The sequence below is a fragment of the Sinocyclocheilus rhinocerous genome, unplaced genomic scaffold, assembly GCF_001515625.1.
Source record: "Sinocyclocheilus rhinocerous isolate Xijiao unplaced genomic scaffold, SAMN03320098_v1.1 scaffold1141, whole genome shotgun sequence".
Classification (NCBI taxonomy): domain Eukaryota; kingdom Metazoa; phylum Chordata; class Actinopteri; order Cypriniformes; family Cyprinidae; genus Sinocyclocheilus; species Sinocyclocheilus rhinocerous.
The window spans coordinates 388,101-407,857 of NW_015653550.1; the positions used below are offsets into that span (position 1 = coordinate 388,101).

General features: G+C 36.1%; 1 protein-coding gene across 1 annotated transcript in view; it reads right to left on the reverse strand.

Moving 5' to 3' along the window:
• The window catches only part of LOC107716493 (TBC1 domain family member 22B-like), a 102,441-nt gene that overhangs the window by 31,490 nt on the left and 51,194 nt on the right, over positions 1 to 19,757 (reverse strand). The window contains exons 7-8 of the mRNA XM_016522973.1: positions 19,557 to 19,632; positions 4,392 to 4,519 (exon numbers count right to left, since the gene is read on the reverse strand). Coding sequence (XP_016378459.1) covers positions 4,392 to 4,519; positions 19,557 to 19,632 — 204 coding nt within the window. The remainder of the gene's footprint in view (positions 1 to 4,391; positions 4,520 to 19,556; positions 19,633 to 19,757) is intronic.

A 19,757-nucleotide genomic window follows, 5' to 3' on the forward strand; every position in this document is an offset into this window, starting at 1 on the left:
CATTATTCCATAAAGGTAATTTTGTGCCACTAGCAGCATCAAATGGAATTGAAAACTAAAAAAAAAAAAAAAACCTTTCGAAAGCACCACAGTGTGTAAATACCGATGATACGATAATTTGTTAACACTTTACAATATGGTTCATTAGTTAACTACTTTAGTTAACATGAACTACGAATGAACAATACTTAAACAGCATTTATTAATCTTAATGTTAATTTCAGCATTTACTAATGCATTATTAAAGTCAAACGTTGTGCTAGTTAACAATAATGCACTGTAAACTAACATGAACTAACAATTAATGACTGTATTTTCATTAACTAACATTAACAAAGTTTAATAAATACTGTAACAAATTTATTGTTCATTGTTTGTTCATGCTAGTTAATATATTAACTAACATTAACTAATGGAACCTTATTGTATTATTTTTCTTATTTTCATATGTCTGAAAACTGATGTTGTCAGTATTACCAATACAGATATTCCATTTTTTTTGCCTAAATGTAAAAAAAGAATAAATCACTAAAAAGTCAAATCAACAATTTAAAAAGATACAAGGCAATTTAGGTATCACAACATTATAATGCACAGTATGAAAAAAATGACTTTACTTTTGAGATCTAATAAAATTATTATTAATAATAATATAATTTATTAAATTATTAGTCAATAAAATTAACTTCAGCGCAAGATGATTACAAAAATAAATAAATAAATAAGCATACACAATTAGATATCCAATATTGCATGACACCAATAATTTGAAAATAAATACATATATTATCTACAATATCACCAATATGCTATACATTTATTGTGCATTCCTAGTGTTTGCACTTCTCCAGGAAGGAATAAACTGGATTATGAAATTTTTATTTCAACTACACATCACCTATAAAATTTACTTTGACAAGCTCAAGTCAGAAAAGTTTCCATGAGTACATTCTATCTGAAGTCAGTCCACTGCACAAAACAAGATTTCCCAAAGTCCTCCATCCACGGCCCTTTCTGTGAGTTCAAAGACGACTGAGCTGGGTTCACCTCTCTCTGAGCGAGCACTTTCAAGCAAGCTCACGGCCCTGAAAGCACGGCTTTCATAGCTTCTGGCCAAACATGAGTGAAATGGCCCAGTGATTTGATGGAAGCGTGAGAAAGGATTTTGGCCGAGGTAACAGTAGGGTACGACGCCATGACCACAATAGCAGTAACAGGTCAATGAACACAAGTTTACGCATTGGAAATGTCACATCTTGAAGACTTCAGAAGGGCACACATCACCTTTCATTTCAAAGACAGATGAGCTTGGGTTCACTTCTCTTTGAATAACACTGCTTGCCCTGCTCAGTTTGAATATATACAAAGGAAAGTCATCCAAAGGTTTCAAGTAAGAGCTAAAAACCTGTGAAACTTTTGCATCAGCTGCAAACGCTTATGAAAGAAGCGCCAGCAGTCAGTTCTCTCATGCTTATGCCTATCCACACTGACCTGTTGGATGATAAATTATATCCTTGAAATGTGAAGTAATAGTGGTAACACTTTAGAATAGGGAACACTTATTCACTATTAACTACGACTTTTCCCTCAATAAATTCCTAATTTGCTGCTTATTAATAGTTAGTAAGGTAGTTGTTAAATTTAGGTATTGGGTAGTATTAGGGATGTAGAATAAGGTCATGTAGAATAAGGCATTAATATGTGCTTAATTACTACTAATAAATGGCTAATATTCTAGTAATATGCATGCTAATAAGCAACTAGCTAAGAGACCCTAAAATAAAGTGTTACCAATAGTCATACAAAACAGAGTGCGGTATGTTCATTTGTAGGCAGGTTATGTAGCAACTCATGAAGTTACATCACTGTTCGTCTCAAGTCAGTGGAAACCCGGTCGAAAAAAAAACAAGTAAAAGTGACCTCAAGCATCAATAAAGCACTAAAATAATCATGGGTTGCTGCTGCAAATCCTGCCACAGTTATCTCCTCTTGCCCTTGCTGTTTGCTCAGCTGGCAAAATCAATATCTGAAAGCAACTCAGGGTGCCTCCAATCATAACCTGACTAAAACCGAGACCTTCACCAATGAAAATAAGCCATCAAAAGTAGTTGAACTTCAAAAAACAAAACAAACAAAAAAAACATTTTAATGTACCATATTTGCTCTGCACCCTACCAGCATCTCTTTAATGGAAGAAACAATCAATAGTGCATGTTAAGCAATATCCTAGTCTTACTGACTTGTGACTGGCCTAACAAGTGAGTGTTTTTGTGGTGCCCTCCGAGCTAACATACACATCAACACGCATCAATGACGAGGCTGGTGTTGTCGGAAAGTATCCAATGACACGTCCCCAGTGAGTAACAAATGGCAAACAAAGCATGCAAACTGTCTATCGGCAATGGTTACAATCTGTGTAAAATCCTAATCAGTCAAGTAGAATAAATGGGCAGTCAGCTGTTGAAAGCATTTCCTCTATTTCCTCTTCCTGTAGAGATGAAAGGAAACTGACATTTAATACAGTAAGCGTCTGCTGTTGACAGGAAGCATATAATGGCTTATCACAATTACCTTGACAGAAATTCGACAGAAATTCAAAATTCCTTCAAAGTAAGAATTAAGCATAATTTTCACACTACTTTGAGCTGAGTGCACAGAAATGTCAGACTCATTGCATTCACTCAGAAATGGCAGCCCGTTGGACCGAACACCATCAAGAACAGTCTGGAAGTCTTCCATAAGTGTTGGGTTAGATGTCAGTAACACCTCTGAGGTTCCTGGCTGTGCTTAAGATTCATCCTGTTAAGATTCCGTGTTAAAAACGAGCCACCTAAACCTAGAAAAACCTAAATGTGAAGCAACTGCATTCAGAAATGCTTGCATATATAAGCTGATAGTATATGCTATGGTAGATGCATTGGAATTTTTCTATCTTTAATTCTGTCATTGTAATAGTGATATATCATTATAAGATTTTTTTTGTCTTATATAAGACCAGGTACATAGTTCTGGTGTCATTTATTGTGCAATTATTAACTCAAGCCCATATTTGTCCAGTCTTAAGATTTTCTTTCCTCAGTGGAACACAAATCCTGGCTCCTCTTTTCAAAATAATGGAAGTAAATGAGGATTTAACTTTCAAGTTCCAAAATGGCAAAAAAAAGCCACATAAAAGTATCATAAAAGTGGTCTACAACAATGATTCTCAACTTTGCCCTCTGTTGTCCAACACAATATTCAAAGATATTCAAAGACTTTATGAACAGAAAATGTTTTTACTAATATATAACATTAACTAACCACAATTCATGTTGTGATTATAAAGGTTCCAAGAACGTTTTTCAATTAGGACAATAGTTATTGAGAAGGAGAAAAAAGAAATATGATTTCAGTTAACATGCTTTTGCATTTAGATTTGATTTACATAAGAGTTCGATTATTTTAATGAGTAAAGGCCAGTTCACACCAAGGACGATAACTAAAAAGATAAAGATATAGATCTAAAAAACGTTCTCAATATTAAAGAATAGCATAGTCCACACCACAGCTAGAATAATAAAGGCACAGAGAAACGATATCGTTGGAATCACTTTCAGAACGTTTTTTTTTTCCAGCTGATGAATGATAAAAACATTAACAGTAGTGCTGGGCGGTATACCGGTTCATACCGAATACCGGTGTTTATTTTTGTTATGATATTTGTCACGATACTTTAAAAAAAAAAAAATAATAAATACCGTCATGAAACCGGTATAATTTTGAAAAATACCGTTATATAAATTTTTGGTCATACCGCCCAGCACTAATTAACAGCCAATCAGAATCCATCCTGCTATAACAAGCTTGAGAATTTAAAGCGGCAGACGAGCATGCACTGAGAATAAACAGACGAAATTGTCCGCTGGTGTGGACGCAAATACCTTTATCTTTATTATTATCTTTATAGTTATCATTCTTGGTGTGAACGTGGCTTTATTCATTTAAATACTCCATTAATTAAAGTATTTCAGTGGATCACTAGCCTACAACTAGTTCGGGAAATCTTCAGATTACGATAAATGACAGGATTTTGACAAACGTCTATGGAATTCTGTTTCCGTCTAATAGTACAAAAATAAAAATTGTGATAAAGTTTAAAATGAGAAATAAAGACAAACTGTGAAAAATAAAGCATTGACTATGAGAAATAACCATTCTAAATGGGTAAAAAATGCCACAGTTAAAGAAATAAAGTTGTGAGAGATAATATATCAATTACTATTTTATTTTATTTCTAAAGGTGAACAGTGGCTAAGGATGAGTAAATGACAACAATTTCCATTTTTGAAAAACAGCTGCACATCCTATTTATGTAACTGACCACATCAGAGACTGTTGAGAGTCTCTTTTACCTGATAAGTGTCCCACAGTCGAATGGTGCAGCGCAGAGGAAGTTCTCTCATAAGCAGGTTGTTCATCCAGCGGAAGGCAAACTGCAAATACTCCACCTCATACTGCTGCATGTGGCGATGTACCGTCTCTGTTAAAAACCAAAACAGTACAATAAATCACCACCCTGACGTCAATCACCCCATTCATCTATCACAAACAATTAAAGCATCATTATATTCTCTTCAGTAAAATTGCGACCAAACAATAAATGACAGCCACTCGACGGACACAACACAACAATAACACTTACTCTCCTCGCAGCTTTCTCGCACACAGACAGCAGACACGGTTCACAGATGACAGCCTGCCGGGCGTAAGACATAACACCCTAATAAAGCCATAAAGAATTTCTCTGTCCATGCCATCATGTGCTCGACGCTGTCATGTAAGCATGAGGTAATTACTCAGCTGTCATCCCAATGTCTGAGCGTGTTATGTTTGAGAGGAAACAGCAGCTTTATTTATGGATGTCTCTTTAATCAACACGGACGCGCCACTGATGGGTAGAGTGTGTAACATGCATGACTGCGTGTCCCTGCAGAAACATAGGCATCTTCATTCACCTCCTGACAAAGATGGCGTTCTTTGACCATCACACGCATGACAGGTTTTGGTAGGGAGCTGTGGGTGATATATTGAATATTCCCAATAGCCTATATAATATAATTACATATAATAATTAAAAGGATAGTTCACCCAAAAATTAAAATTCTGTCATAAATTACTGTAAAAATGTTGTTCCAAACCCGTAACACCTTAGTTCATTTTCGGAATACAAATTAAGATATTTTTGATTAAATCCGAGGCGATTTTAGTTTCTTATACTCTATACTTTTTATACTAAATATAAAATTTATAAAATAATAATAATAAAAAAAAAAACATTAAGGGGATAGTTAAATTAACATTCTGTCATCATTTATTTACCCTCATGACGTTTCAAGCCTGAATGACTTCAACATGCATTTTAAAGACTGTTGGTAGCAATGCTGTTTTGGTTACCAATGACTTTCATTGCATTAACAAAAAATATTGAGATATTTCTCAAAATATCTTCTTTTGTGCTCTATAGTTCATGTTAGACCGTTGTAGCCTAAATGTTTATGTGTAAAAAGTTTTACGTTGAATCATTATGCTAATACTTTCTCATTTAAAACAATAATAGCTTTAAATTATATTTGTGGATATTTTCACAACCAAATTTTGTTTGCAATTAATTAGATCAATTAATCGCCACTTCATGTAATTAGATAAAAAAAATGTAATTGACTGAAAGCCAATTAATATATATATATATACACACACACACACACACACAGTTGTGCTCATACATTTACATATCCCTTGCAGAATATGGAAAATGCTAATTTTAACAAAATAAAAGGGATTATGAAAATTGCATGTTATTTTTTTATTTAGTAGTGTCCTGAATAAGCTATTTCACATAACAGATGTTTATATATACTCCACAAGACAAAATAATAACTGAATTTATGAAAATGACCCCATTCAAAAGATTACGTACCCTTGAATCTTAATACTGTGTGTAGTTTCCTGGATGATCCACAACAATTTTTTTTAATGTTTTATGATAGTTGTTCACGAGTCCGTTGTTGGTCCTGAGCAGTTCAACTGCCTGCTGTTCTTCAGAAAACGTTTTGGTTTTCTAGCATCTTCTGCATATTTGAACCCTTTCCAAAAGTGACTATGATTTTGAAATCCATCTTTTAACACTGAGGACAATTGAGGGACTCATACATACAACGGGTAAAATAAGTATTGAACACATCACCATTTTTCTCAGTAAATATATTTCTAAAGGTGCTGTTGACATGAAAATTTTACCAGATGTCGGTAACAATCCAGGTAATCCATACATACAAAGAAAGCAAAACAAATAAGTTCAGAAATTAAGTTCTGTGTATTAAAGTAGAATGACACAGGGAAAAAGTATTGAACACATGAAGAAAGGGAGGTGCAAAAAGGCACCAGCTGAAATCTATCAGTAATTAGAAAGCAATCCTGCCCCTTGTCAGTGGAAATTAATCTTTGGATGCCATAATACACACCATGTTTGGAGGTTAAATGGCACTGCACATCACCCCAAAACATCATGGTGTAGCACTGGCAAAATTCATAGAATTGAAGGAAGGATGAATGGAAAAATGTATCGAGACATTCTTGATAAAAATCTGCCAATCTGACAGCGCCGTGAGCTCGTGCAGCACTGTTTGAATGCAATCCGTGCATGTATTAGAAAACATAACGTTCTGCAGTTTATTTACTAATCGTTTGAGGCCATTTCAGTACAATTTATTCGGTCTTTTCGCTTATTATAGAGCATGTTTTTTCCTATTTTCGGCCAAACAATTTCGGTTGCCGAACATTCGGTGCATCCCTATTTTATTTTAATTGCCTATAATGCCAATTGCAAACATTGCGATTGTGATTTAAAATACAACAACGAGCACCATGAAACCATTTAAAGAGGTGCATTCAGCGGTCTCCGTGATGGGATATGAAACAGCCAAAAAAGTAAAATGATACCACTATGATACAATGATTAATGGAAATGATAAATGATACGCTAACGCGCTCTCTTCATTTTATCAAATGATCATAATCACATCGATTCATTTTACAATCCTGCTACTAGCCTTTATTTAGACTAAAACCCCCTTTAATTTGGGTGAGGAAGCTGGTGTTTTGAGTGGCATTTGCACATCCTGTCATGTTGGTGAATATATGCCACTGCAATAGACGCATTTTGCAGTATTAAGCTTAACGATTAATTGATTGTTAATTTAAAAGACGATCGATCCATAGTATGTATGTATTTATTTATTTCAAAGTCTTGAAACCTTCTTGGAAAAAAAGGTATTAATTTATTTCTGTAAAAATAAACAACAACAAAAAAATCTTAAAGTTAAGTCATTACAGAGGAAATACATAAATAGAGATGTATAAAAAATGTCATAATTAAATTGAAAAATAAAGAAAAATATCAAGCTCTGCACACATACACCCACGTCGAAGATCATCTCCTGTCAAACCTCACGCTTGCCTTGACCGTGTCATTCTCACATCCAGCTCTCCTGAATAAACAACTTATCCTCATTAACGCTGAATACATCTCAGTGCCAAGAAACAGAGCCGACAGACTGACGAAACAAACACACCAATTTTGCTTATTAGCGCTGCAAATAAGCACCCTCATTTTAACCTAATTAAAGGGGTCGGTGGCAGATAAGGATGGCCATGATGATGAAATCAAAATTAAACAAAACTTCTAGTTTTACATCATGTTCCAAGTTCGAATCACAGACACGCTGACATAGAACAATATCGAATGACTATGAATGTGATATTGCTCTTATATATTTTATTGTTTATTGTTTTCATTATCATTTCATTATAATGGCAGACACACACGCACACACGCGCACGCACACGCGCACACACGCACACACGCACACACACACACACACATCCCAACCCCCTGAAAAACTTGCAGGTATAACTTTGATAGAAAATATAATTTCAAGGAGCCTAAATCCTACAATAAAAATGTAAAGTATGTTAGAATAAGCCTTGCAGATTTATTAGCAGAATTTGGATTGTCAGCAAAGAGCAAAGCAAAAACACATTTGCTTGCATACTTTTTCCACCTTCAATGCAGCAAAACACATGCAGGTTTTGAGGGGGGTGGGGAACAGGAAGAGGTCAGAGTTCACAGAAAGACAAGTGAGCTGTTTGCAACGATTCTGCTGAGCAATGAACTTCTGCTCGACTTCTGCCCCCACCCATCCATCCCATAATTACATCTGCACTGACCCTCTGTCTTGCCCTCGCTGCATTTCCAGCCAAAACCTGCTCAGACACCTAGAGAGAGAGAGAGAGAGAGGGGGGTCTACAACACCCACCTTCTGTGAGATCACAACAGCCATATCTGTATATGACTTATACAGGCAGAACCAGGGTTATTATCATTAACTCATAATAAAACTAAAACTAAAGTCATTAAAAAAACGTTACTTGAAATAAAATAAAGTACTGAAATTAATCATTTTAAAATAATAACAACATTTACAAAACCACAGCAAATGTATTAAAAGTTTGACTTAAAAAAAGTAATAATAATCTAAAATTAAATATTTTATGGAAAATATGACACTGACACTGAAGCTCAGGGTGAATAAATAACAACAAAACTTGAATATTTTTAGCCAACTATCCCTTTAAATTTGGACCAGGCCACTTTTTACATCTTATTGGTAACGTTCTCTGAATATGTGTGTGTGGATTATTTATTCACTGTCTCACTTCGAATGCACAATGAATTTAAGAATAGATGTGTGACAGTTGACAGCGACCATTGTCAATGCGCTGTCACTCTCACAAGATTGTAGAGATGACATTTATCATCACGGCAGAAAGCTACTTCCTGTGCTTGTTCATAAGCCATAAGTCAAACGCCTCGAGTCCAATAGGATCAATGTTTAGAGTTTCAAGTGCACTGCTTTTAATCTGACATTATTTCACATCTACATCTTCAGTCAAGGGGTTGACTCATGCTAAGCAAATGGAAAACAGGCAATACTGCACACATTTATAAGAGACCTTGGCAGCACAAAACAGCAACTAAAATGTTATTTTTGTCCTTTTGTCAGGACGTATCTGACATTTTCAATTCTGTTCTGGGCGCCTAAAAAAAATGTGTTCAACGTGACTTAAACGTTAACAGTGCTGTTGGAATTCATGCAATTTAATCTAACTCAATATTTGCCTTAATTGTGCTTCTGACTTGCCATGAAGAGGGCAATAAAAATGGTGTTTGACCTCAATAATATATGGATCACCTTGTATAAATATTTAATTTATTAAGTATAAATGCTATAATTTAATCATGTAGTAATTTATAATAATATAAATCCAATATTTGCATGTAATATTAATATAATATTTTACAGTATTTATTAAAATAATAAATTTAATTGCTATTTGAAAAAATAAATAGATTTTCATCTCTTTTTCAACTCCTCGCATAATTTACATGAAATTTGACACTGACCTTCCACAGCTTTATTGATCTTTATTTATGCATTTATGCATGTATGTATGTATGTATGTATTTATAATAATAATAATAAAAAAATTATAATAATTATTTTTATTATTATTTGCTTATTTAAAACGGACATTCCAGATCAACTCAATTCAGAAATGCTGCCTATTCACTCCAGTATCTCATACAGACAATGTTTGAAGCTCATGTGAGGAAGGGAAATAATCTATTTAAGAAAAAAAATCAGAATTGGACAATTTGATTTACAGTCCAGCCCAAGATACTTTCATGTTCAGCAGTGGAAAAAAAAAAAAAAGACTGTGCACAAAAAAGCTGCCAAAAGAAATCAAAGGCATTAAAGGGAAAGTTCAACCCTAATGAAAACTATGTCATTATTTTTGCACCCTCATGCCTTTCCAAACCTGTACAACTTGCTTTCTTCTGTGGAACATGAAAGAAGATACTTTGAGAAGTGACTCTTTGAAGTCAATGGTCGCCAAAACAGTTTCATTCTTCAAAATATGTACTTTTGTGTTTCAAAGGAGAAAGAAAGTCGCATTGTTTTCAACAATATGAGGATGAACTATCCTTTTAAGGTGTCCAAAAGAAGAAATGACAACAAAAAAGGAATCAAATAGCTTTGTTTTATACAAGTTGAGGTTTTTCTGTTGGGATCAGAAGAGCAAATTTGATTTCAAAGCAGCGTTTGTAAAGAAATCCCCCCCCAAATAAAAGCGACATCAGGTGTCATTTAGGTTATCAGCATTTTTTTTCACATTTTCTAAGGAGCCTCTGTACTGCCTCACCTGAAATGTTAATGTGTGCTTTCTAACCTTATATGATTTGTGTGAAAAAAAGCCCACATTGTGTCCTCATTTACATAAATAAATTCACCTTGAGCAATTTGCATGCTGATGAACCTCAATGTATTCATACAAAACAGACGAGATAAGAGGAAACAGTGTTCACGTTCTGGGGCGCTTCTGACGAACAGAATTGTTTTAGCGTTAAACAACTCTTATGGGCTATCGTCTAATACGACTGCTAATTACTACAAGCCCTCGAACGAACTGAAAGCGTACTGTGACAATAGTGTGCTTGGTTTCCTAATGAAAGTGGAGTGTGAGCGCTAAAGAGACATGAAGCGAGAGAGAGAGAGAGAGAGAGAGGAAGAGAGAGTCCTCAATATTCAACAGTCAAAGGAGACACAAAGTCATCTCCACTAAAAATGACCATCTACTTTACATATATCAATTATGCATAATATTAACCTGGCCAAACATGATGCATTTTATACTACACCCTGAGAGAGCAATTTGATGACAGAAGTCTAAAAATTTGGAATAATTAGCAGTCAAAATGTTGATTGATTGACTGATTGAAAGAAGTCTCTTATGCTCACCAAGTCTGCATTTATATGAAGAATGAAGGATCATTTATGGATATGCTGATTTGGTGCTCAATTCTTATTATTTCCGTCAATGTTGAAAAAGAGTTTTGGCTGCTTAATATTTATTTTTATTTTTTTTGTGGAAGCCGTGATACAGTTTCAGAATTCATTTGAAATAGAAACCTTTTGTAACATTATACATCTTTAATGTCACTTTTGATCTTGCCAAGTATTAATTTCCTTTTCCACTTTTTTTTTCACTATTGATAATTATAAGTAATGGCTCTTGAGCAGCAAGGTGAGTCCTTTTTTTGTTCCTTCAAAAACAAAATCCTTTATTCCAGACTTTTCATGTGGTGTATAATTAAACTGTGCATAACATATTATTTTTTCTCCCCAGCATGTTTTGCTGATGTGATCTGCCCATAACATGGGAAAGACATGTATAGTAAGTGAAGTTGACCTCAAAGAATAATAGATTCACAGATATCTTAGCCCTTCTCTTTCCATACACTCAATTTCTCTTCTTCATATAAGGTAACTTCCTGCCTATATTCTCTGTTATCATTTATCTAGCGGTGATCGGTGTATTAATTTCAATTGTGAGCATACTCTTATTCCCAAGCCAGTTTAAAGACATTGAAAAATGAAGGTGCAGTTTGAGAACAATGAAACTTCAGCAGATCGGGATGTCGGGCATGGTCATTGATCACAGAACTCATGCATGGGTAACATCAGCATTCTTGCGCATCGGAATCAAGTACACAATGAAACGTATTCTGGCAAGATACCACCTGACTGTCCTGTAAAGTGTAATTTATGTAGTGTTTAGGAAAGTGTAAATCTGAAAAAAAAAGAAGTAAAAAAATTGGTAGCTTGTTCAAATTACTGTGGGGTTATCCTCACAAAAAATAAATAAATAAATGCATAAATAAAAAATGAAGTAAAATAAAATAAAAAAATTTTTGGTAGACGTTACACAGTTGGTTGCCAGTAGGTAGTTATTTGTCCTATATAATAAAAATAAATTATATTATATGCAAATTATATTTATATAAATTAAATACAAATGAAATAAATACATTTACTTCGATTTGAAAGTTAATTCATCTTTAACAATTCATATTATAATTTTTAGACATTTCTTGGGAATCACTATGGTAAGAGCTGTGGCTAAAAGTTTTTAAAAAAAGAGGCTGATGTGTTTTACCACAGCATGTAATTATGAGAACAGGAAGTGGAAATGGCCATATCTTGAAGGTGGTTATGGTGTGAAAATCCGATAAAAAAGCACTTGCGGCTCTTTTGAAAAGCAGGCAGATAATTAAAGCCTAGGATCAACTCTGTGGTGAGGAAATTGGCAGGCCGCTTAGGGCCTGGTGGTGACGGAAATGTAAAAGAAATCAATGTAGCTGTTTGAAAGCTTGATCTGTCACAATGACTTCACAGAACCAGAGATTGTATTTTTTGACTGAGTGCAAGAGACAGCGAACCAACTGCGAAATACATGAAGAGGTCTTCATTGTAAAATTCAACATTGCACTACAGGCAAAGGCTTGACAAAAATGAACCATGACAAAATGCATGGGGTTACGCATGAAAGTACATCTACATACGCGTCATGCAGCCAAAGGACATAAAAAGACCTCACAGACTCACGTCAGGCATACTGGTGTTATAATGTCAGGTTTTCAGTCTGCAGAGTTGTTCTCAGTGGAAAGAAATGGCTTCTTTGCTCTTTAGATTACATGACAGCAACACCCAGTGCAAAGTCCAGGAGTGAAGTTTCCATGACAATAAAACCAAAGGTCCATCTATAGCACTGACATTTAAAATTATATATGTGCAAATACCAGTATCATTAGCCATTATGTATAATTTCAGTCAAACTCTACAGCACTTTCACAGAAAGTCATTTTCACTTTTCACAGTCTGTAAGCAAAGCCACTTCATTTTCTCAAACTTTACACCATATATAATGTTGATTCATAAACAATGAAGCTGGAAAGTCATCCAGATGTGATTTAGCAATGTTTTGCTAAGTAGGCAATACTGATTCCATTGCATATGCTTATTAACTTTCATGGTTGAACCCATTCAGGATCCAGATCCATATAAAGAATATCTTCGACGTAGGCACTTTTGGGTCCACTTTTTGAGACCATGGGTCAGTAAGTAACAACCTAAAAATGACCTGGCAACTACCCACAGCAAGCTGGCATTGTGGCTTTGGGTTTTGCATGAACAATCACCACTTAGCCTATAGAAACTTATTTCTGGCCCTAACTTTATTCATAGAGGGGGGAAAAACAGCTAAAAAATAGCTGAAATAGCAGTTTGCTTTAATTTTACAGCCCAGTTTTGCAGTCTTTTTTTTTCTTTCCAAACCCATACTTCAAATATACAAAGGCAGAAATATATTGTTCTTTTTTAAAATAAAATTATAAAACATTTTCGTGAGCTAATTTGTTTTTAAGGCTTTAGTCTTCTGATTCAATTTGATTACGTCAGAATAAGTGCTCATTTACCAAAAATAATTAGTTTAAGTCCTAATTAACAAAGCACATATTACCAAACAGAATGTACAAATAAGATGAACAAATTTAAAGCAAGCTGTGTGTGTGTGTGTGCGTGTTGCAGCAAATGTAATTTACCTGAAAAATACATTAAATTGCAAACAAAATCTGAACATTGTAATTTTCCAGAAAAGATTGCACTATCAGAAAAAAAGGCACAGATCTGTTACTGGGGTACCTCATTTATGCCTAAATATTACTATCGTAAAGGCACATATTAATACTTTAAAAGAAAGGACGCTACCAAAAAAAAAAACATACCTTTGCAATTGCTTGCTCAATTAAGGTAAAACTAAATATGGGTCTTCTCTGGCAAAAATGAGTGGCAAAGTGAATATCGCAAACAAAACTTGCAAATAAAGCAACTCTTTCAAGATAATTTAAATAGTCACTTTCATAGTAGTGTTAATTTAGTTTAGTCTTAAAGTCCTTGCTGATTTGAATTTTCAAATGCATTTTTTTGTATTGGTCATTCTAAACATCCATCACGCACAAACAGCTCTAAAAAAGCTTGCTACCGATGCGAAAAATGCAGAAAATTTAACCCGATCCGAATTTTTTATGACGGACGAAAGTTTCAGAGGCAGTGTAAACATGATTGACACAACGTGAGGTCATATTTATTTTTTAACGTTCAACAATTTTGGACGAGAATTTCAGTCTTAGTTTTTAAATTAGTCTTAGTCCTGTGTCAAATTTACTTTTTAGTTATTATCATATTTAGTCAACCTTGTCCTCTTTTTGTTTAGTCAAGTTTTAGTTGACTAAATGCCTGAACATTTTAGTTTAGTTTTAGTCAATGAAAACTTTTTTCACATTTTTTATCTAAAAACTTTCCACATTGAGCGCAAAAAAGCAAAACGAATATCGGATGCGATGCCGCGTTGGAATAAAACAACAGATTTCTATGGATGCTTCCACATAGACCGCGAACATTCGCGTACCGAAAATGTGAATGTGTTTTTTTTTAACCAGTCCAACGAATCTTTTCAGCTTCGCAAAGCGAAAACACGGGCCGTCTAATAAGATTTGAGCTAGGATCACGTGACCGGAGCAGGTGCTGTTGCACAAAAAGGCAAGTGTGGTGGCGCTGTTTCAAAAACCAGTGTAGACAAACACAGAAGAAGAGTATCCCGGATAAGAGAAGAGAGTGGATGCTGAGTTCTTGTTATCGTTGGTATTTGAGAACAGATTTATTCTCACGTTCTTTAAACACAATAACATTTCTATTAATTGTCCACTGAATTATGTGATTTGTAGAGCACCGTCCGTTTTCTTCCACGTGCTACATTTTCAAGTGTAGCTTGATGCTAATTGTATTTCTAATTATATTTTAGGATGTAGCCTATTCTTGTAAGCATTATAGATAGTTTGTTTCTGGTGTAGAACCTTGTTTATCTTAATTTAATGCTGCATATTGAGCAGCGGATGATGTTAAATCCATTTACGAGATACATATCTGAGGAAAAATGCATTGTTGGTCGGCGCCACCTAGCATGCAGGTGTGAATTAGCAGAAGGCGAACAATCGTTTCGCATTCGGTGTGAAAGCACCGCTCATCTGCGATTGGCCTCGCTTTTTCGCATCACGCTCAGTGTGGAAAGGCCTTTAGTCACAGTTATTGTTTATTGAACTTAATGTTGTCTTGTCATGGGAAAAAAGCTCATCAACAAACATTTTTCGCCATAGTTTTCATTAACAAAATTAACACAATTTCATAGCCACTAGGTAAGCCATTTTGACCACATTTTCTCTAAAAGAACCATTCAGTTAGATGAGGCACATAACTTTTTGATGCATTTCCAAACTTGAAACAGGTATGTGATGCAATTCTTTCTATTTTCCTCTGTGCAATCATTACTGGCATTATTCCCGGCAGTGGCTCTCAAAGGCGCTGCTTTCATAACAAAAAAGCAGGTGTTGTGTAAGCGTGACCTCAGCACCTGAGCGGTGCATCTGTATCCGAACATCTGGGTGCACATAGACACACTTTGCCGATGTAAGCGAGATGGGACGGACAGCTCACAGCTGCAAGGTCAGACGACCTTCGGCTTCTCTCGTTGATGTTCGGGGGCAGCTTCCTGCAGGGAATGCCTGTCATGTTGGTGGGCCGCTGTGGGCCCTGACAAACATGCCCTAGCTGTACCCTGACTGAGAGGAGCCATATGGTGACAGAGGCAGAACGAACATGTCCCGTGACCATGATCCCGTACCCTGATCACTACACCACAGGTCTGGGCTCAGACCTTCCCAGCAGTCACATGTTCTAAACCCCCAGCCTCATTAGTGCTGGAAGAGGTACCGTAACCTCTGTTCGGGACAGGAGAGTGACCAAGCATGCAACGTGCCTCAGCGTGCCGGCGAAGAAAAGAGTGCAAAAAGGGTTCGCCTGATTGATTTACAGCCCCAACTTTATTACAGGGGAGAATATGATGTAAAACACCACGACAAATCTAAGAGCAGCCTGATTAAGGTCGACATGTGCCGTCCTTACAAGCGGGAAATTTGGAAATAATGCGACAGTAATCCAGGCAGCCTGATGAAGATGAGCATGGCAGAAACCCAACTCTCTGGCGACGAGCAATTACACACTCCTTCTTAGGCACATCTTTTATATATGGAAAGTGCAACTCAAACAGAATGAGGGCTGTTCGAAGGACAAGATAAAGGGATGCTGGGAAGAGAGCCGTCATACATCAAAGATGGAACGATATGCGCACTTTGACCTTGCTGCATTAACTTCCAAATGAAATCTTAAGGCCTTGTTGCATTTCGTAAGAACAGCGTAACTTTCACTTAGCTGACTGCAGAGCATCCAATAGCCTTTCTGTTGTGACCCTGTTTTCTTGGCATGTTGTCCCTGTTGGACCAGGTGGCAAGTATTAAAACATACTATTGCTATTTGCGTCTTGTCCTACCAAGTCGAACCAAATGATTTATGCTGTGAACACAGCACACTGACCCATAGGACTAAATCAAGAGAAGTGATTATCTGATGTGGACAAGAAATCCCCACCCAATTGACTCGATCAAATTAGGTTTGATCAGAGTAGATTAACTAAAATGAAGGAGTAATGGGAAATGTGAAAGAGGTGTTTGGCATCTAAACTTCACTTGCAAGAAGCTCATTTCTGTTTGAGCAGCTGTTCGGGAAAGAAACAAAAAGTGGCAATTATTTAACCAAAATCATATGAACAAGAGTGCTGATATTCAGATCAACAGAATGATTTGGAATGGGATATTGCTTTTATCCAAGAGTTCAAAAAACAATAAGTCATATTCATTAACTTACATTTTAGACAATACTACCAGTTACATCATTTATTTTTCGCAGCCAAAGAAAATAGTTTAAAACAAAGCCAGGCCAGTATCAACCAACAAGTGTCTCTCACGTGTCCTAACAAGACACTTAATCAGAGTTTTTGTCCTAACCATGCGCGACAGTGATACATGACGAGCAGCGGGGTGTTTTGCATAACACTGAAATGGTTTAATTTGACTTTGTTCATAATTGCATAAGACTTTAACAACCATAATGAAAGTGACAATGGATAATTCATAAATATACAAAAAATATTTAAAGGAAACAAGAATGTTCAAATTGTGAACTTATTGGTGTAGTATGGGATGGATTGTGAATGATTTTGTTGCATCTTATAGTCTAGTCAAATTGTTTGTCAAATTCATAATTTTGAGTACATTAGGGTTGGGCTGATAGATGATACCATCGTCCATCGCCAGTGGCTGACAGACATCACAATGTTGAGCCGGCATCAAGATCATCCTCCCCCCGAGGTGGTACACCTCACGACAGTTGTTGCAATCATTGCAATTCATTTGAACTTCGTGTCAGTACATCATATATAGGACGAAGCAACAGTTTACTGTCGGGGATTTGCTCTGGTGCACCACGGCACATCCAATGTAGACAGCATCACTCATAAACGGCAATTTATGATTTTCTGCCGGTGGGTGCTCAACACATTTTCACCACTGTTTCCACGACTAAATAATAACTGGGATAAGTTATCATACACATACGCAACAAATTTTATATTTTCAAATATTTAATTCTCATTACTCAGTAATTAATTATACTGGGTGTTAGTTTTTTATTTATTTTTTCTTCTCTAGAGTATACTCCGTTGGATGGTGCGTTTGATAAATTTACTACACAAAATGTATCTTGCGAAATGTAAAACGCACAGACTGCAAATACATTTAGTAACCAAATAATACACACATTCTTTCTATGAGGGTTGTGTTTCACTAAATAAAATGATTTAATAAATACCTGTTTACAAAAAGCATTTATTTTCACGTACACAGGAAAAAGTTTGAGGGCGCACACGTAATATCTGAGAGAGCTCAGGGCCATGATCATTATATGGGAGAGCAAGCCTGCTGCAAGCCGAGAGATTCGTGCTGGCACCCTCTCATATTACAATAATGCACTCTTGACATTTACCATTAAAAAAACACCAAACAACTGCCTCAAATTAACTATGAAAACGAGAATAAAGTCGTACAAGCTGCAATACATTTCTTATTGCTTAAAATGAACGAAGACCATCTTGTTTTTTTCTGTGGGTGCTCGATCATTTTCGGATCGGCGCCTATGGCATCACTGATTATAATGGGTTCTATAGTATTTTGTTGTGTTGCGCAGCGAGTGAGAGTTACTTAGCTGCTGCAGAGCATGCCAAAATATCTAGTGTATATTTTGTGGAAATATCTAGTGGAAAATAAGAATTAAATTTTTTAATTTTCAATGTTTTGGCAGAAGGCCATATAGTGAACTGATGAACAGATTATTAAATTGTGCGATATTATATACCTGGAGAATATGCGACTCCAATAATATTAAAACTATACCAGAGCAAGACACAATTACAGTACACCCATATCCAGAAGGATAACTAACTGTATCCTTCATAATTACTCACAAAGCACAAGTTATTGTTTAGCTGAAAACCGGTGAAGAATAAAAAAAGAGAAAAAAAGCCAAGAGTCTTTTCATGAATCTCAAATATCAATTGTTCCCTTTCATTGGTTTCTTTGCAAAGCACTTCCAAACCCCATTTGAATGTCTAATAGAAGACATTATCTGTAATCAAGAGTGGCTAAACACAATAAATGTGACAGGCGAAAAGCTCTGGAGCCTGACAATGTGAAGGTTACTCAAGAACAAGTCTGAGTACAAAGTCTTCAACTGATAATGCTCGCTCACCAGGCTCATTAAACCAATGTTATTGTGCTTGTCTCCATGAAATACATCAAATTACCCGAATCAAAACCAATAGACTGATGCAAACTAGAGGAACATCTAGTTTTAGCAGGTTTCAGGGTGGTACACCTTGTTTTTTGGTGGAGACAGATGTGGGTAAAGTACATCAGTCTAAAGGTAGTTGTCTTCGTGCTTAGTAAAGGGAGGAATTTCTTTAGTGGAAAAGCAAAAATTATGTTGTGATCAGCTACTTTTCAACCTTATTTCCCTCTGACAGGTCCCATAAATAACTGAATAATCAAACTGGAAGAGACAAAAAAGCTTCTTCTGGAACAAAAGTATAGAATCGAGCAGGCAATCAAAACAGAAGCGGAGGAAAGAACAAGCAGCTCTATATATAGCGGAAAAACTGATGAGAATGAAACAGTCTCTCTCTATTTGCCACATAGACACAAAGTGAGCGGGGTAAAAACATCAACAATATGCTCTGACCGCAGTCTTTCTCTCAGAAATTAAAGCAATCATTGGGTCTAATGCAGGCTGGGGAGATAGAGGCCTCGTGCGGGAGGAGAGGAGAGGGCTTCCTGTCTCCAAGAAATGGGCATTGAATTCTGATTTCGGTCCCCTAATAGAAAGTAATGAGAGAGGCTTATGCTCCAGTGACTTTTGCTTTCCTGGCCAGAGCAGGGAGCGCTCTCCACTAAAGGCCAAAGCACTGGTGCACTGATTGGGGCTGACACTGCAGCTGAAGGGGGCTGGGGGTATGGGTTAGTCAGAGACAGTGAGAGATAAAAAGAGAGAGAGGGCACAGGCAGAAAAAAGGAGAGTACGGAGCTAAGTAGGGTGTGCTTCACCAAGGGTACGCACCATCAATCCGGCTGACCAGCTCCTCCAGTGCCTTCACTTTCCTCTGGATCCCAGGCTGGGCGAAGGTGTAGTTGTCCTTGAGGGAGGAGAGAGAAAGATGAGAAACTTAAAACGGTACACATATTTGCCCAATGAAATACATGACCTAAATGCAAAATTGACAAATTGTGTGAATTAAAAACAAACAAACAAACATTCTTC